This window comes from Dromiciops gliroides, chromosome 5 (assembly GCF_019393635.1).
Source record: "Dromiciops gliroides isolate mDroGli1 chromosome 5, mDroGli1.pri, whole genome shotgun sequence".
Classification (NCBI taxonomy): Eukaryota; Metazoa; Chordata; class Mammalia; order Microbiotheria; family Microbiotheriidae; genus Dromiciops; species Dromiciops gliroides.
This window is the reverse complement of record NC_057865.1, coordinates 292,259,086-292,278,816: the sequence shown is the minus strand read 5'-3', so window position 1 is coordinate 292,278,816 and position 19,731 is coordinate 292,259,086. Positions and strand designations below refer to the sequence as shown.

Sequence of the window (19,731 nt, the reverse complement as noted above, 5' to 3'; positions counted from 1 at the left end):
CTGGCCCTGGGGTGGATAGAGCAATGGGTTTAAAGACTCTGGTACTGGGGCAGCTAGGTGGCACAGTGGATAGAGCACTGGCCCTGGATTCAGGAGTACCTGAGTTCAAATCCAGCCTCAGACACTTAACACTTACTAGCTGTGTGACCCTGGGCAAGTCACTTAACCCCAATTGCCTCACTAAAAAAAAAAAAAAAAGACTCTGGTACTGGCTGGTTCTGGGACAACTTCCTGGCCAGCAAGGCCTGAGGACATGAGGCTCAAATGGAGGTAATTCTTTTTGTTTTTGTTTTTTTTTGTTTGTTTGTTTGTTTTTGTTTGTTTTTAGTGAGGCAATTGGGGTTAAGTGACTTGCCCAGGGTCACACAGCTAGTAAGTGTTAAGTGTCTGAGGCCGGATTTGAACTCAGGTACTCCTGACTCCAGGGCTGGTGCTTTATCCACTGCGCCATCTAGCCGCCCCGAGGTAATTCTTTTGAACTCTGAGATGTGTCAGAAAGAGGCAGAGGCATCTGGTGCATCCCAGCACCTGAAGGACCCTTCTGGTCACCTGAAAAGTAGCCTCTGGGACTGTCCCAGGAGGCCTCTTTGAGGGCTGCCCACCCCTCCAGGTGCCTTCCAGGCAGCCCCTGCCCCTTTCTAGTTTCTGAGTTTCCACAACATTTGTGAAGCATTTTACCATTTGCTAAAAAAGCAGCCGACTTTCTAGTGAAAAGAACTTGGAGCTGAGGAGACCTGGGTTCACATCCCAAATCCTAACACTTCCCATCTGTATGACTATGGGTAAATCACTTCACCTCATTTCCTTATCTGTACATTGGGCATAACCGTGTTTGTTCCTCGCAAGGTTGTTGTGGATGTCAGCAAAGTGCTCTGTGAACTTGAAGGGTCAGAATTTGGTTTGGGAACACCAAGTGCAGACAAGTCCCTCCACTGTTGTAGGTTAGCAACTTGGTAAGGCCCCTAGTTAGCAATTAGATAGCCCTCTGACTCCTGAAGCCACTAGTGCAGTTGATAGCCCGAGTTTGAATTTTACCTCAAACACTTATGAGCTGTGTGACCCTGGGCAAGTTACTTTTGTTTGCCTCAGTTTCCTCAACTGTAAAATGGGAATAGCTCCTTGGGTTGTTGTGAGGATCAAATGAGGTAAATATATATATATATATATATATATATATATATATAAAATAAGTATTGGGTTGTGTATTATATATGTGTATTGGGGTGTATATTATAAATATTGGGGTATATACACAATATACACATACACACACACACATATATATACTATATATATGTGTATATACACACATATACATACACACATATAGTGCTTTGAAAACCTTAAATGCTGTTTGTTATCATTATTTTCTGTTTCGTGTTCTGTCTGCACATGTTTATATACATATCGTCTCCTCCAATAGAACATAAGCTCTCTGAGAGGGGAGGATGCCTCATTCTTGTTCCTGGTCTTTGCCTAGCACAGTGCCTGGCACCAAGTTGATCCTCTCTCATTTTTTCAGCATCTATTTGTCACCTAAGCTGCAGCCTCAGTTTCCTTTTCTATGAAATGGACAACAGCACCTCCCTGCCAGGGTTGCTATGGGCATGAAATGAGATTCCATTTGTAATATACTTCGCAAACCTTCAAGCGCTCAATAAATGCCTGGCTAGCTGTCTTTGTGTCCACAGCAATCAACAGAGTTGGGGCTTACTAAATGTTGGTGGTTTGAGTTACCTAGAACATCAAAAGGTCAGATGACTTTCCCAGCTGGGAAGTGGAAGGTGTTTCCTTCTCCTGGAGGTGTCTGAGCAAGGTCCTCAGCCAGGGAAGAGATGATGGCCACATCTGTGTCCCAAAGTCCCTCAGTTTCCTGCCCAGGATTTGGACAACCCTCCTGCTACTTTTGGTGAGTCTCCCTTGTTGCCCCCTGGACCAGCAGACATGGGGAACAGTTGAGCCTGGGACTCACACTCTCTTTGGCTTGTTTGCCACGCACCTCTTCCCCAAAGGATTCCCCTTGGGAGTGCAAGCTACTGCTGTTCCGGTGAACACTGCTTCCTTTCCAAAGATCCAAAGGGACGCCCCACCTTTTGGTAGACCTCAGCTTCCATCGGGAAGGCGAAGGAATAGCAGGGACTGTGACGCATTCAGCTTAGCCTCTGACCAGGGGCGTACACTTGCAGCTGCTTGAAAGGCCCTCCTACCCCAGGCAGACCTGCACCTGCTCCTGCACTGTCTGGGTAACTCAGGGAATTAACAGAGGACAAAGTTCAGTCTTCTCCCCCCAGACACAGCACCTTGAGCCAGACTCCTCTGCTGCTCTTCTAGTTGTCGGGACCGTATGTGTGATCACCTCTAAGAGGCTGGCTTTGCCCACAGCCTCCATTTGTCTATCAAGTTTGAGGCAAAGGTTGTGGCAGCCCGGGCGTGCCCCACCTCTCTCTGGAAGCCTAGATTCTGGGATCTTGTGCCCTAGAAATTGTGGGATGGGAGCTCTGGGAGTAACAGCATGAGGACCACAGGTCCAGTGCTCCCAAAGATTTAATGACCATGGGCATGATGACAATTCTCATGTTCACCTAGCCTGCTCCAAACTCTGACCTCTTGAATCTCCAACTGCCTTTCTGACATCTCAAACTAGGTGTCTGATAGACATCTTAAATTCAATACGTTCAAAACAGAACTCACTCTCTCTTCCCCTACGCCTTCCCTTCTGGAGCAGCTAGGTAGTACAGTGGATAGTGTCGGGTCTGGAGTCAGGAAGACTTGAGTTCAAATCCAGCCTCAGACACATACTAGCTGTGTGACTCTGGCCAAGTCACTTAACCCTATTTGCCTCAGTTTCCTCATCTGTAAGATGAACCGGAGAAGAAAATGGCAAACCACTCCAGTATTTTTGCCAAGAAAACCCCAAATGGGGTTACAGTCACACATGACTGAAATGGCTTCACAAGTGGGGAGAAAACCCCACCACAGGACCCTAATCTGCTCAACACTGTGGTTCTAGCCTGAGCCCCAAATGGGAAAAAAGCCAAAAAGGCAGAGTCTGCAATGGATTGCTCTTGGAATCCAAAGGTTGGGCAAACAACTCAGCAGCAGTACCCATGTGATGTCGTCGAAGTACTATCGATGAGACTTGTCAAATGTTTAGAAATGGGAGGAGGGGGGAGGAAGAGAGAACGAAGAGTTGAGGGGTCTCCTAGACTGCAAACCTGGGCGGCTGGAACAATGGTTCTGACAGAAATAAGGAAGTTAGGGGGAGGAGTGGGTTTAGGGGGAAAGAAGATGAGTTGGGCTCTGGATACGTTGAGCTTTGAAGGCCTGAAGACATCCTAGTGTAAAAGTCCATGAAATGCAGTTATGGAACACGGGTAGGATCGGGCTTGGACATGGAGGCTGGAGGGTCATCTATCTAAATATGCCAGATGAATTCATGGGAACTTGTGAAATCACAGAGAGAATGTAAAAAGAGGAGAAGACCCAGGACAACTGAGCATGGGAGTCTGCTAAATGACAGGGGCGGGGATGGATAACAAACTGCCCAGTTAACGGCAGGATTGGTCTGACAATGAGGAAGAACAAGCCGTGTACCCAGGGCATTCACCTGCAAACTCATTCGGCCTCTGCCTACATGATTTAGTGTTCATACCAATGCAACATCCTTCTCTCCTCTTTTCAAGGATTTAAATTCAGGATGCTGGCTTAGGGGGCAGCTAGGTGGCGCAGTGGATAAAGCACTGGCCTTGGATTCAGGAGGACCTCAGTTCAAATCCAGCCTCAGACACTTGACACTTAACTAGCTATGTGACCCTGGGCAAGTCACTTAACCCTCATTGCCCTGCAAAAACAAAAAAAACCGAGCAAGATGGGAAAGTGCCGCGGGGTCCACACGGCCCGGAAGCTACGCAGCCACTGGCGGGACCAGAAGTGGCACGGCGCTCAAGGCCAATCCCTTCGGGGGCACTTCGCATGCCAAGGGCATCTCGTCCTGGAGAAAGTGGGTGTAGAGGCTAAGCAGACCAATTCTGCCATCAGGAAGTGTGTGAGAGTCCAACTGATCAAAAACGGCAAGAAAATCACCGCCTTTGTTCCAAATGATGGCTGTTTGAACTTTATTGAGGAAAATGATGAAGTGTTAGTGGCTGGCTTTGGCCGAAAGGGCCATGCTGTTGGTGACATTTCAGGAGTCCGATTCAAAGTTGTCAAAGTAGCCAATGTTTCTCTTCTGGCTTTGTACAAAGGCAAGAAAGAGAGACCAAGATCATAAAGTGACTTGTACAATAAATTTTTTCATTAAAAAAAAACAAACACCAAAAACAAAACCCAGAATGCCGGCTTGCTAGTCTGGGAAGATCCATGCATTGTAGTCGCGCTAGTTACACAGAGGAGAGACTGCCAGTTCCTTGGATTCGACAGGGCTTTATTTCACACAGAATACAATACGGAGGCAAACCAAACTCAAAAGACCAACCACAAGACGCAAGACTGGCTTTAACTCATGTATAATTAGGCAACAGGACCCAAGTCACCAAGTAGCGAACAAAAGTGATAATCTTGAGGAAGAAGGTGCTCTTTCTAATGCCCATACCTGAAAAAGAAAAGGGAGTGCGTTATCTCCACGGCCATTTCCTCCAGATCAGCTCCTTGGACCAGGTTAAGACTCTGGCCTGTTGCCACGCCCTGCTCTGTGACCCCTCCCTTGCTGGTTCTCCTCAGTGACTTCCCTGAGCTTGGCCTCTTCCTCCCCAGTCACCTGTCAAAGGCTGGTCATTTCCACAGGAGACACAAGTGAGTTTCCTGGATCTGAGGAAGGGCCAGCCTTTCCAGCTCTGGCTCAGCTTGGTCCTCAGGCTTCCCTCCTTTCAAAGCAGCCTCCCTTGCCCCAGCTGAGGGCAGACAGTCATAGGTCATTCAATTATTCAATTCAATTAAAACAATCATTTCTTAAGCACCCAAACATGTATCCCAGGCACATGGTGAGCTTTGGGGACACTCACAAGAAGCAAACTACCCTTAAGACACTTAAATTCCATTGCCAAGTAACAACACAGATCAAGTCGTTATTAGAGAGTCTATAGAAAGGGGGGGCATCGGGTGCCCTTCAGTTGAGCCTGGAATGAGGCTCTGGCTTTCAACCTGAGGCAAGGCCCTTGGGAGGGGGTGAATGGGTGGGGAATTGTTGTATATAGGAACAATCAGGCCACTTTGGTTAGAATGCAGGACAGGGTGTGAAGGGAGTCCTATGAAACACATTGAGAAAGACTGGCTTAAATGCACAACTGTTAAATGTGTATTTTATCTTGGAGTCACTGGTAGGGGCTTGGCTCAATCTCGCTTCAGTAGAGAATGGACAGGAGCAGGGAAACTTCTTAAGCCGTAGTCCAGGCCAGGGCCTACTCTGGGGTGGCTGCTAAGACTGAAGGGGAGGGGCAGGAGAGATGGGCTGGGGGGAGGATCAGCAAGACTTGGCAACCGATTAACTCTAGGGGATGAGGGAGAGGGAAGAGCCCAGGGCAGCTGAGAGCTTTCGAAAACCTGCCTGACTGGAAAGATGGACCCAGGTGGAGTGTGGGATGCCCAGGAGTGCCCCATGGGCAGCTGCTAAGGGAAGAAGGCTGAGGGCCGGAGTCGGAGCTGTAGGAGTCACCTGAAATTCCTTCCTTTTACAGATGAGATCATGGATCTCCTGAGGACTCCAGGTGGGGGAAAGGCTGGGACCAGATGTCTAGTCTCCACACTCCCAATTCTGCAGCTGACCTCATTTGTTCTTGGGGGAATTTGGGAGAAGTGTGGGGCAGGCCCATGTTCTGTCCTCCACCCTCTAACCCTAGCCCAGAGCTTCCTTAAACCGTATGTGCTAAGCACCAGGCTGCAGCAGCAGGCCCGTTCAGAGGACTGTAGTGAGACCCTACACACGTTCACGTTGGCCCAGAGCTTCCTCCACTTCAGGCTGCATGGCCAAGCAGGGCCTGCGCCAACGCAAGCCCTTGTCTCTTGGGCATCCTCATCTTCAGTCCTAGTCCCGATCTGCTTTTATTAGCTAGGTTCCAATAAAGAAGTTGGTCTGGGGTTCATGCTCCAGGACCACGTCATTGGATAAAGCAGTGCTCAATGTCAGGAAGAGTGCTTTCAGTCTAGTTCGGATCCATGTGCTTAGAGAGCTAGAACACGGAACAGAACTGGGTCTTAGAGAACACTGAATTTAACCACAGCCCGAGGAGGTTCCGTGATGTGAGATCACACAGGTCCGAAACAGCACAGCCAGAATCTGAACCCAGGGCCTCTGGCTCCAAAGCCAAAAAACCCTATTGTGCTGCCTCCCCACTTTGCACGAGCAGACTGGATAACCTAGAGCCCCTTTAGCTTGGCCTCTGCCCCATAACCTCTGGGATCCAGGCCTAAGGGTGGGAACCCCGCAGCTCATGCTCACGGAAAGGCAGCCTACAGGGCCAAAAGCCAGCCCCCCTGCCTGCCGGCCACCCCCCACCCCCACCCGCGGAGGCTGGGAGGTGTTTGGAACCAGGGGCAGATCTTCTCACAGACCAAAGACAACTGACCCTCTAGGTTCCTCTCTGGCTGCATGTCAGGGCAGGAACTTAGCTTTCTTTTGTATCTGTTCTCCAGGCACACAAAAAGTGATGGGCCTTAGATTTCTAGTGAGAAAGGGCTACAGCAATGCTTCCAAGGCTCCTTCCTCACAGATGGGAAGCAGAGTGAGTGTCCTTCAGCTTATTTTACAGATGAGATGAGATGTCACACAGTCAGGAAGGGTCCTTGGATGAGTCCCCTGACTCCAGGGCAGATCCTCTTTACATTCTTATTAAAGGAATCTGACCAACTGCTGGCCCAGGGCAGAGCCCCTCTTCAGGCCTCTCCAGGTGTCCACGTCTAAATCTGAAGGACCCCTTGAGCTTACTGAGCCCCTCTCCTTGTCTCTAACCCCCATCCCCCACCCAGTCGGTCTGTCTCATACCACACACCAAACTGCTCGGAGCACCTACTTTTGAAACTCCCACTCTCTGTTGTCCAGCGGGCACACCTGCCTGGTTTTGAGCCAGCGGGAGATGCAGTGGAAGTGGAAAGCATGCTGAAAAAAGAAAGCAAAGAACATTGAGGAGAATCTCATCCACCATCTCCATCATTACCTCATGAGCAGAGCAGGGCAGAGGGATGGAGAAAGACAAGGGAAGGCAAGAGGGAACCAACAAATCCACGTAAGGAGAGATTCCTTCTCAGAAATTTCATTACAAGAAACAAAAAAGCCAGGATACCCAGTGGGAGACATTATGGGATGGGGGCTCCTATCACAGCCTGCCTATCTGCAGCAGAGATGGCGAGAATGTGTCTCTCCCTGCTCTGCTGCCCAAGCTGACCCTCTGCTCTCGGAGCCCTGAGGGTGGGCCAGTGCTAAGGAGCCCAGAACGCCCTCCACTGCCCCTACGATGGCAAAGGCTGGCTTTGGTAGATACCAAGAGTCATTTTAAATTCACAGGGCAGACTACGGTCAGGCCAGTCAAGCGTCGTGCTTCTTTGTGACCCGGACACGGAAAAGGACAAAACTTGAATTGGGGCGAGGGGACCGAGAGGATAGGCAGGAGGTAAAGGGAAGGAGGAGCAGAGAGTGAGCCTCCTCCCCAGGTAGGTCAGAGGGAGCTCGCAGAGTCTGCTTTCTGATGGAAGAGCAGAGGAGCAGGCTTGCCGCTGTGGCTCAGTGACGTTGGGGGTTCCCACCCAACACAACTTGTTATGGAGGATAATCTGCAAGCAGCTGCTGGCTGCCTCCCCCAGCTCAGGACATGTGGCCAGAGGAGAAAAGCTGCTCTCTGAGTGGCTGTTCGAGCACGCTCACTTTGTGGCTTCCAGTACAGCCTTGAACTCAGGGGAAGCAGCAGGTCTTGAAGAACAAGGAGCATCTTAGCGAGCAGTGGAGGGACTGGTTTTAGAGACCAGAACTACTGCACTGTGGGTATGTAGTAGGAGGAGACACGACCACACGGTGAGCCTGGCAGAAGCCAGTCCTGGACATAGTCACAAGAGCTCACTGGCACCAGTAAGTACCCAGATATGCTAAGCCAACGTCTTTGACCTTTATAACCCCAAACCCTGAGCACAGGTCTGTGCCCCTGTGGAGTTGCCCTGGCCCATACCAGCACCTCCCCCACCCTGCCCCAGCTAGGCCTGGCAGGTTGGCTGGCACAGACCTGGCAGCAGCCATATAGCCCAGGGGCAGGACAGCCACCACTGAGCTACTTCCCTGTAACCTTGGCCTGAGAAGAGACTCCAGGGGAGCAGAGGCTCAAAGCACTGTGTCCTTCTGCACCCCATGCAGCTGGGCAACAGACTGGGAAGAATGCTCCAAGGGAGGGGGAGTCAGACCTGGAAGGAAAGCTGGGCCCAGAGAGGCTGTGACTTGTCCAAGGTCCCACAAGCAGCCTGCTTGTGGCCAGTGGGGTCATAGTGACTTCCTCAGCCCAGTGGGGAGCTCCTGGGCATCTGGAGGAAGCCACCCGTGTTCCGGCCACAAAGTGGGGAATGTGGGGAGCACAGAGAAGGTGATGAGTTGACATCATGTGATCATGAGCATGGAGCCATGACAAAAGACCAGAATTTACTCGTCCAAGAGTGTGCTCCTCCACCCTGGGAGCCGCCTGCACACAGGTCAGCAACGTGGCCTTGGACACTTCCCTGGGAATGGCCTCGAGTTGGTCAGCCAGCATTAGTGAAAGAGCAAAACGGGCTTGGCACCCATGTCTGCTGGGCCATTCCCCAGACTTTACTCCAGATGGCTCTTGGCTGGGTCCAAAACAGAAAGATTTGATCTAGGACCATCAAGACCAGTAAAGCAAACCCCCTCCTGACAGAAAGATGACAGACAAAACAGGCCCAACGAGACATACATTTCTGAATGTGGCCAAGAGGGGACTTTTGTTTGGCTTGACTATGCACATTTGTTATGAGAGCTTTATTTATCTTTCCTTTTTCCCAGCAGGGAAGGGACAAGTGAGAGGGAGAGAAAACAAATGTTCCAGAGGCCTGAAGGCCATTTCCAGGGAAGAGTGACTGAAGCATTCTAAATGGTATTGGAATAAATATATGGCTCAGTGAGAGGATTCTCTATGGCACGTTTGCTAAAAAGTCAGCCTTGCTAGTGCCTTGTGCCCAGGGGCAGGGCTGCACTATCTGCTCTGTGTTGGCCTTGACATTCCTTTCACTTTCCACTGTGACTGACACAAATGAGTGAGGAGCCTTTGGGAAGAGGACAGCACGGGCAAGGAAGGGCCAACGGGAGCGCTGTTGACAGCAGGGCTGTATGATGCACCTTGCAAATAGTGACTGGCCCAGAGATGCACTAAGCAAAGCCAGGGGAAGGACTCTTACAAACTTTACTGCCTGTGTGCCCCTTAGGTAGAGCTCTGTGTGGGAATGCAAACCTGACAGAGGAGACGAGCATAATTTGTCTAACAGCACATAAAGGTATTTCTCTTACATTGCAGACTCCCCATGCGACCGTACATTCTTCAGAGGTGGCAGATGCCTGGTTGGCTTGGCATTCTATACCTGTTGAAACAAAATCACACAATCTCAGGAGTAGGAACCCTTCCACCTGCCTGTAACAGCAACTGCCTATGCACTTTGACAATGACTGATGGGGCCCAAAGCTAAGTACCACCAGCATGTGGCCCCCTTGGCCAGGCTTGAAACCCTGCAATCCCCTTCCCCTCTTCCCTCCACTCTGCAATGAACTCTTCTGCCTCCCTTCCTGAGCACACCCCCTGCATCACCACTGGCCTAAGCTTCTGAAGGTACTGCTCTCACAATGCTCCTGCTCAAATGGGTTCCTACAGGAGTCCAAATCCCTGGCATTTAGTGTCCTTACACTTAGGGAAACTTATGTTTCCTTCCATCACCACACTCCTGCCCTTCTATTGATCAATGCTTCAGCCACACCAGACTGATGGCTCAGGTCCTCTTTCCATGCCTTTGCCTCTCCTATCTGCCCTCCCCACCACTGACACCCTTCTCTCCTTTTGGGGCCCAATGAAGCCCTCTCTGAATCACAGAATCTCAGACTTGAGACTCCCCCACTGACTGCAAGCTATACTTGAACAGGGATCCCTTTGCAAGCTGCCTGACCCTTGCCCTTGACTTGCTGAATCAATAGAGTTGTCTAACCCTTCCCAGCTAGAAGCCATCTCTTTCCCTCAGATTTCTTGTAGCATCCCAAGGCTTTCTTCGGCCTTGTCATGTCATAATTTGTATTCTAGCTATTTGAGTATATGTCTTTGGGTCCCTGAGAGCACAAATTTCTTAAGGTCAGAGTCTGAATATTATCTTCTCCTGTGAACACTGCTTTACCCAGAAGCACTTAGTTAATGTTTGTAGAATTCAACTGTTTTACATGTGAACTTAGGAGTAACTTTTGTCCTTCAAAAACAGAAAACTACAGAAAAAAAGTTATAACCATATGCTGATCAGAAAGGTGGGTCAAAGAGCCCAGGCAGGCAGGCTAGTGACCACAGACAAGAGGCCTCCAGAAGTTCCTTGAGTCTGTTTAATAGAGGGCCCCCACCTAAAGCAGTGTGTTAGTTCCCCCTTTTGGACTCACTCTTTGTCCAGCACTCATTTCCAAGGCCTTACGCAAATGAAGGTCTACAGCTACTGGATTTATTGTGTCTGCTGGGCAGTGCAAATGACCACACAGGTTCTCAAGGACCAGGGAGGGACTAAAATTAAAGGAGAATAAAAATCTAGCCAAAGGAGAGAAGTTATGAGTTATGCTAACAATTTCAGAACCCAGGAGCGATGACTGGGATCTCATTGGCTTTTCTCCAAAGGTGCTGAGCTTTTTAATTCGGCTAGGATCTAGCACAGATCAGTACAGAACAGAGACTCACTAAATATTTGTAGAAATACACTGGTTAAGTACAATCATCATTACTTATGAAAGGTCTCATTACAATGATGCCCTTTCTTGGTCAGAAACTTCCTGAGAGAAATAACAGAGCTGAGCACCAGGATGTCAGATGAAATGGGTTATGAAATTAAACCTCTGTCAGTCAGTCAAAAAAGATGGCTTGGCCCCCAGAAACTAGCAGGATGAGGCACTTACCAGCCTTGGTCAGGTCAGTCCTCTCCTGGGGAATAGGAGAGCACCTGGTTGGGAGGGAGCAGACCCTGCCTCCTGCTAGTTCCTTCCCCCTCCCCAAATCACTTGAACAAGCCATCACATTTACCGTTAGTGTCGGCCAGGTTGTCCTTGTGTGATTTCGGGGGCTCCCTGCCTGTCTCCCCCCTACATCAACTCTCCCCCTTCTTCTGGTTCAAGCTTGAAATTCCTTCAATGAGGCAAAAGTCCTTCATTTCACAACTCATGAGCCAATTCAAGTTCAGCCAGCACTTGCCAACTGCATGGACCATGCTGGTTAATAAGCTACTGTTGGATAAAAAGCCCAAATCCAAAAGTCCCTGCTTTCAAGGACCTTACATTCTACTAGGTCATACAACCCAAATGTAGACATTATAACACAGGAAAGAAAGGGGGCCAAATAGGGATCCGGCTGAATTCGCGAGGTAATGCTGGGGAGAATGGGGAGGAATCCGGAAAGGGAAGGGCTCCAGAGAGGGGGGCCTCTCAGCTAAGCGTTGGAGTCAAGAGAAGGACTCAAAAGGCAGGGGACAGCTCTGGAGAGAAGACTAAAAACGGCTGGCTGGAGAACAACCCCGCAGGATGGATTCCAGGGAAGTATATTCAGTAGAGTCAGTCAACAAGTGTTTATCAAGGCCCTGCTAGAATCAGGGTACAGTGATGTGTAAATGAGAAAAGAGCTCTTTTATTTTACTAAAGAGGAGAGGGTGGCTATCAGTGCAGGCGGCTGAAGAGAGGCCACCAAGGAAGTGGGAACGTGGCAGAGAGAGGTGGAGGCCAAAAGGGAGACAACAGAATTTTGCTTCCTGTGGGCCCAACTGAACTTAAATTGGGGGCGGGGGGGCAGCTAGGTGGTGCAGTGGATAAAGCACCAGCCTTGGATTCAGGAGGACCTGAGTTCAAATCCAGCCTCAGACACTTGACACTTACTAGCTGTGTGACCCTGGGCAAGTCACTTAACCCTCACTGCCCTGAAAAATAAAAAATTTTTAAAAATGAAAAAATGTAAAGGGAATTTAAATTGGAAGGGGGCAGTGGAGGCCATGTAAAATCTGGATTGAGTTATCTGGCTATTAGTACAGTGAAGGCAGATGGCTCTGCCTGATGTGAATTCACCTATCAAATTCAGGGTGCATAAAATGTCCACTGATTTCAGCAAGAGACCAATTGGGGCTGACAGAACAAGAGGCTGGTAGGAATCTTTGGTAAGGCCTTTCGTCATGGTGATCAGGTTTGGGGAACAATGCCCCATGCATTCTCAACAGGTGCTGCCCAGCACATTACATACTAAAAACCGATGCCAGAAAGTTCTGGATCAGCATCCCATTTCTAGCACCCTTCCGTCTAAGCCTGTCTGCACTAACAGTGACTGCTTCTGTTTGGCAGTGTGCATGCTAATCTGAGGAGGGAGAGGCTTCAGAGGCTTCATAAAGTGAATGGAGATGTTTTTTTAGAGGCGGATGGGTTGGTCAAACTGGAATCCTTACTTTTGAAAAGTGAGGGCAATCTTGACAGCTGGTGCTTTCCTGAGAACCTCAGAAGATCTGATATTGGCATGGAAGCGCTTTAGAACCCATTATTATGTAACTTCTATACAGTATCAAAACTGGCAATGAATACACATTCATGAGAATCTTGGGAGAAGCAGCATCCTTAAAGGCCTATATTCACTCAACAAGGTCTAAGAGAAAACCCAAGAAAAAGAGAGCAGACATGGACTTACGTTTCCCCCTGAGACAGTAAGGAGTACTGCTAGGCTGGCTCTCTAATAGGAATTAACACTAATTTTTAAAATGCATAGTTATTTGGGGCAAAAATGGGAAATGTGCATAAAATTTTAAATTACAACCTTTACATGAGACCAAGCCCAAGTTAGATGCTCTTACTTCTGGGCAAGGACCAATGAAAACAAATTATGAAGGCATAGATACTGGCAGGGCTGTAATCAAAGACCACACCCACACATATTTAGAGCTGTACATATGTTCTTATGTGATTGGCATCTTTCAAATACACAAGAGACACACACATATATGTATGTCTTTGGGATTTCTTGGAAGATGTAGATTTGTCTATGTGTGAAAGAGAAAAACAGCCTGCTTCCTTTCTCCCCTTACAAAAGCCTCAAACCCGCAGAAAAATAAAAAGGCCCCACCTAAAACAAAACCAGCCTACCCAACCACCAATCAATACACTACAGAATCGTAAGAGTTGGAATTGCTTCCCAACAGCAACTAATGAGTTTTATTTTTTAATTTAGAAAATGTAGCTATGATTACAGACTATTCCCCCTGGCTGATAATTTAATCATGAAAACATAACACAGTTCCCTGAAGCTATTTCAAAAATAAAGAACTAAATTTGGGTGTTTGCAAGGTTTCTTGGCCTAACTGCCAACTACAAAACAAACCATTTTTTCACATTAACTCCTCAAGATCCACTTTTTAAAGTGTTCCTGGTTTATTTCCTTATCCTTACTACTAAAAGGATAGCCATTCAACAGCATGTGTTAAACAGCCACTATGTCCCATGTGGCACATAAAGATGTAAATAAAATTCCCTTTGAGCTATCTGATTGGGAATCTGAAGTTTCCGGTAATTCTCCATCATGACAGAGATACAGCAAGCAAAGGGTTTTCCTTTAGTCTTCTGACCTTCCTTCCCTAAAACCTGTGCCCAGCAAATACTGGCCCTGAAGGAGCATTTTGTGACTGTTTATTTTTCCTTTCACTTTTTCTTTCTGCCTTTTTGTGCCTGGGCAGGAGAGGCAGAGATTATAAAGAGTCAAAAGTGTCTCTCTTTCTACCATTCATTAGGAAGTGTGGCCTGCCCATCCTTAGATGTGAGCAAATTTATTTTCAGTCAGCTCTGCCTCCATCCAAGGCGATGTAAAAATCATCCAAAAGAGGCACAGCCTAGATGCCAAACTCTTCCCTTTAAATCATTGGGAAGAAAAGGGGGCCACCTTCTTCTCTCGATCCCCTCCCCCAATGACTTACAAAGGTCCATAATGTGGTTCCTGCAGATGGCACAGTTGTCAACCACAATATCCCAGGCCCAGAGGGCCACTGCATTCCACTGCAAAGAGAAAAAGGAGAGAACAATGCAGGCTTGCTGCAGAATTCTTATAAACTAAACATCCATCTTACTGTACCAAAGTGCACCTATCATTTCTTCAGTCAAAGGGATCATGAAGTGGGACGAGTCTCTATGTGACAAAAGTTAAATCAACGGGCTCCATTTGGACACGCCTATCCCCTGCCAACTCTCCAAAAGGCTGAAACAGGCTAAGCCAAAGAATAATGAACCATTTCTCAATTAACTTTCCCAAGTGCCTAGAGTGAGCTTCGTGATGGGCAGCCTTGCCTCTCACTGCAAGTCAGCAGAGGAGCCGAAGTCAGGTGTCTATTTGAGCTATAGTTAGTGCCTGGATGGGGGGGGGGGGCTCCAAATCCCCCGGGAATGGATGTCCCAAGGGATAGTTTGAGCAGCCTTCTCCCCCAGTGACAAGGCCGAGAGGCCATCTATAGAAACTGCCAAGCAGAGCACGAACTTCAATGACCACGGGCTCACAAAATGGGTAATCCTGGGATAAAATCCTGGGATAAGCGGGGCTTGGGAACTGACCAGGTCATCGTTTCTAAATCTCCTAAGTCTCAAGGAACGCACCATGTTAGCTGGCACCGATACCGGGGTCACAAGGGGGGTGTGTGTGCAAGCAATTCCTCACTGGCTCGCCCAGCTGCCCCCCAGCCCCCTCCCAAATAACCCGGGGACCACTCCCTCCTCCCCTCTCCTCCCATCCAAAGGGGGTAGGGGGCCCCAATTCTGTTCAATATGGCTGCGGCTTATAAAGGGGCCCCGCAGCAGCAGGTAGCGCAAAGGCAGGGGCTCCCGAAGGGAGTCGCTCCATTCCCCTCATTTCTGACGTCCTCATTTATTGCACTTTATAAAGCCCTCCCCCCCCCACCAGGTCTCTAAGATTTGTTTTTTCAAAACCTCAATACCGCCCCTCCCCCCTAGAGATTCATTTAGGAGTAAATGCCCTGAGGACCACTGCGACCGCCACTCTCTTCTCCACGTCCCCCCATTTAAACTTCAAGGGGTTGGGCCCGAGTTTTTAGGGGGAAGCCCATGGGCTCCAGACGTGACCGGAACAAGGGGCCTGGGAGGAGCCGCGGGACAAAGCGATGGCAGGGGCAGGGGCGGGGGTGTGTGTGGGGGAGAAGCCGGCCGGCTGTCCCAGGCCCAGGGGAGGGAGCAGAGGAACGGGCGGGGCAGCCCCCGAGGCGTCACGAGACCCCGGGCTCAGCTCCGGCAGCGGGGCGGGGCCGGTCTGGGCGGGGCAGATCCGACCCCACCCCCGCCCCTCCCGGCCGCGCCGCCACCGCCTCCCCCAATGACAGCTCAGGTTCTCGGCAGGGGCGCAGGAGCCGCAGCCCGCCGGCCTCTCAACAACGGCCGCGCCCATTGGCCCGTTCCGCTTCCTCGCCGGGCAGCCTCGCCTACGCCCATTGGGTGGTGTCCGCGTCCATCCCCGCCGAAATCCCGCCCACTTCCGTCCTCCTGTGGAGAACCGGGTACCCCAGCAACGCCGGGGAGCAGGGCCCCCAGCCCAGCCGTCCCCCGCTCGGCCCTGCAAGCGGACCCGCACCCCGCCGGCCCCTCTGAGGGAGGCACCGGGCAGGCCAGACCTTTTTCACTTCAAAGCGCTTCTTGCCGGCGCCGCTGTTGGTGCCACTGGGGGTGTCCACATCCATCGCCGCCGCCATTTTGGAAAGCGAGTGCCCGTCGCGCGCTCACTGCGCCTGCGCGGCGGCGCATGCCTCCTCCCCCCTCCCGCCTCCGACCTCCCCCCTCTTCAGCCCCGCCCCTCTCGGCGTACGGAGGCTCCGGGGCGTGGCAAGAAGCCACGCCCCTTAAAGGCGCTGGTCAGGCTCTTCTCCCCCCCCCCCCCCGCCCTGGTCTTCCCTAGTTGTCAGTGGGGTTGCTCAACCCCCAGAGGGGGCGGGGCCGGACAGGGAGGGGCCGAGTGAGCCCAGCTGAAACTAAAAAGACGCCCCCCCCCCCCTCGGGCCATCTTTCTCCCCCCCCCCCCCCGCGCACAGCCCGAAGAGTCTCCAGGTCCCCCCCCTTCCCCCCCCGTCATACACAGCCTCTCATCCCCGGGAGCCCCAGGGTCCCCACGGGTGTGCTGCGCCACAGCCCCAGAGCCTGGCGTGAGGTTGAGGGGGGGCCTCCCGGCCTGTGCCCCCCTCTCCCTCTCCCCCTCTTCCCCCCCTCCCCGCCCAGGCCCGAATACGCACTTGCAGACACGTACCCACGCACGTGCACACGTAAGACACCTTCACCTACGCAATGCATCCCTCTAGCCCCCCACCGCGGGAGCCTGGGGTTCTCTCCAGGGCTCTTCGAATCGCCAGCATCCCTCTGATCCCCCGCATTCCCCAGCTATCCCCCCACGTCGGCAATCCATCGAGATCCCCACAGGGCCCTCATGTGCTCGCTCTCTGGGTCCCTGAATGTTCAGTGTCCCCCGACGCCCCCCCCCATCTCCCCATTCTCCCAGATCATGTCTTCCTGGGGCTCTGGTGAGAGGAATCCTCACTAAATTCCCAAAGAACCCTCCAGTTCCCCTCAGGGGCCCCAAATCTCATCAGTGTACCCCGTTCCCCCCATACACTCCCAACCCCGAAGATCATGTCTCCGTCCTGGGTCCCTGCTCTACTCATTCCAAAGGACCCTCCCGTCACCCCTCTGATCTCCAAATCTTCCAGCACTCCCCCTGAGACTCTCCACCAATATGTCCAAGATCCTGCCTCATTTTGGGGACCCCGCTACATTTCCCGAAGCTTCTCCCACTGTCTCACAACCCTCAAGTGCCTTCTCAGGGTCCTTGAATCTCCTCATTGTTTCTTGTGGACCCCCCCCACCCCTGACAATCTTCACAAAGCCCTGATATCCCTCGGGGGTGCCCACATCTCAACAATTTCTCTTTCACATCTTCCACAAGAGCCAACAGCTTTGTCACACACACCCCCACTCCATTCTTCCGGATACAAAAACCTATTGCTTGACAACTGGCCCTTCCTCTTCCTCTATAGGCTTTGTAGGCTTTTTCGTTTAGAGTTAGTTAGAGGCGATGGGCCTGAGCACGGACCCTGCTTCAGAGCCCCGCTCCCTCCCATTCCTCCCCAGAGGTCTTCAGGCAAAGGCAGTGCAGGAAGGGGCCCTTTGTGGAGAGGAGGGAATCTCTGTTCACTGTCTAGCTGGCTCTGAGGTCCCTTCCAACCCAGAAACTGATTCTTTGAAATCTGAGGCTCTGAATCTGTGACCCCTTCGTGAGACAATCTGGCTCACTGCCCGCCTTAAGTTTTACAGAGGAAATTGAGGCCCAGAGAAGGAAGGGTAGCAGAATAAATCTAAATTGCCCCTTTTCTAATTCCAAAGGCAGCCTTTCTCCCAGGGCTCCATTCTTTCCTTAGTCCTGGAAATGGCTGCTTTTGGTTAACAGTCACCACCTTCCTCACCTGCCAGGCACCCAACACAACCTCCTACTCCCAGCAGGCTGGAGGCCAAGGGGAAGCCAGGTCCCCTCCCTGGATGCCTGTTTTTCTCTGTTTTTCAGACATTCAGAGTCTTGGTGTTGAGAAATGAGATCTAAAACCTTTCAGAGACTAAGCAGAGCAGGTCTTTTCCAGAAATAGGTAGGTGGGCTGATACAGCCGGTAATGGAGTGAAAGTGTGCAAGGCAAAGTTCAATCTTTATGCCCTCCCAAAATGCCATTGGACCTGTGACATGATAGTTTTCTTTCTTAAATTTTTTTTCATATAAGGCATATTTCAATTTTCTTGTAGTTCCTGACAGGTTTCCATGCTTGGGTGTTCTTTGTATTCCCAGAGCTTACTTAGCACAGTGCTTTGCACAACATAAGTCTTTAATAAATACTTCATTCCTTCTTTCCTCCTTACTCCAGGAGAGCCACCTTAACCAGCTAACCTACAATCACTGTATTTCTTAAATTTCTTATTTGCAGTTGAATCTATTTGCCTTTCTCATCCTGGCCATCTCTGAGTGTTTTGCAGGTTCCACCTTGACAAGACTCAACTAACTCTATTGAGCCCTGATGGTAAACGTATGTTTCATTGGCCTTCCCTTGTCTGGCCCCCTCATTTTACAGATGAAGGAACTGAGTTCCAGAGAGGTTAGAGTAGGGGTTTGAAGGCAGTCCTCAGAGGCACAGGAGTCATCAGCCTCCCTCTCCAGTGAGTGGCTTTCATAGATTGGAATCTGTTCTCAAGAAAATGGGACAGCAGTGGACTGTGACCAAAAGGGTACAGACCAACCACAGGCCTTGCTGCTCCCTGAGAGGCCACCTGCTACTCGTTTCCTTGTCTTACTCATTGCCCTGGTGCCAGCATTGGATAAAAACAGAGTTGTCATGGGGTAAGCCCAGCCTTGTAGAGATACTGAGCCTGTAATACATATGCTGTACTGATCCAACAAGCTTTTGTTGGCCCAATCTTTTATTTATTTATTTATTTTTAGTGAGTCAGTTGGGGTTAAGTGACTTGCCCAGGGTCACACAGCTACACAGCTAGTAAGTGTTAAGTATCTGAGGCTGGATTTGAACTCAGGTCCTCCTGATTCCAGGGCTGGTGTTCTATCCACTGCAACACTTAGCTGCCCCTGTTGGTCCAATCTTATTTATTTATTTTGCAGGGCAATGAGAGTTAAGTGACTTGCCCAGGGTCACACAGCTAGTTAAGTGTCAAGTGTCTGAGGTGGGATTTGAACTCAGGTCCTCCTGAATCCAAGGCCAGTGCTTTATCCACTGCACCACCTAGCTGCCCCCGGTCCAATCTTTAAGATAATTATTCCTTACCTAAATAGGAGCTAAAATCACAGCACAGACAGCTTATTTCCTCTCAGGACCAACTAAGAGTCAAAGGTTGGAATGAGGGAAAGTCAGATCTTCTTGCAGCCTGCACTGGTCAGGCCATACCTGGACTACTTTGTTCAGTAGGTGGGTAGGGTGGGAACGGGGCCACCTTTTAGAATGGGTTAACAAGGTGTCCAGGTTGAGCCATTAGAGCATCATTGAAGGAACTGGCCATTTTTGGTCTGCAGAAGATAAAGGCTCCTTGTCTTCAAGTGTTTAATTTAGGAAGAAGGATTAAGTTTGTTCTGGTTGGCCCCAGAGTTGTCGTTGGAGCATTTGGGGCCCTGGGGAGTTGTTACAGAGGCAGGTTCTGGCTCTGCATCAAGGGAAACTCTGGGATGAGAGTGTGGCAAAAGGAGAGGGGGCTGCTTTGGGAAACAATGGATTCTTCCTCTTTGGAGGGCCATATGTTGAATGGGGCTTTTGTGGAGTCGAGTCATTCAGAGGTGAGCAGGCAGATTAGATAGCTCCACTCCATCATGAAGCAAAGGAGCAGAGGCATTTCATGTTATCAAGGAGTGTTGGGATGGGAAGGAGCCTTCGAGATCCCTTTGTCCACTGCCCTCTGGGTGCATAGGTCCAGGAAAAAGTGCTGGTCACACAGTGCCTGGCCCTAAACCCAGTTCTTCTGACTCCTTG

At 50.3% G+C, this 19,731-nt stretch overlaps 1 protein-coding gene and 1 pseudogene across 1 annotated transcript; one reads left to right on the top strand and one right to left on the bottom strand.

The window, feature by feature from the left end:
• Positions 1 to 3,868: 3,868 nt before the first annotated feature.
• Positions 3,869 to 4,324, top strand: LOC122729986 (annotated as a pseudogene).
• An 82-nt stretch (positions 4,325 to 4,406) lies between these two features.
• On the bottom strand, positions 4,407 to 15,979 carry RBX1 (ring-box 1). Its single transcript, XM_043969158.1, has 5 exons — positions 15,844 to 15,979; positions 14,149 to 14,227; positions 9,491 to 9,561; positions 7,005 to 7,090; positions 4,407 to 4,591 (listed from the first exon to the last, which is right to left on the bottom strand). The coding sequence occupies exons 1-5, from the start codon at positions 15,919 to 15,921 to the stop codon at positions 4,579 to 4,581; spliced, it is 327 nt and encodes a 108-aa protein (XP_043825093.1). The 5' UTR covers positions 15,922 to 15,979; the 3' UTR covers positions 4,407 to 4,578.
• Positions 15,980 to 19,731: the final 3,752 nt, after the last annotated feature.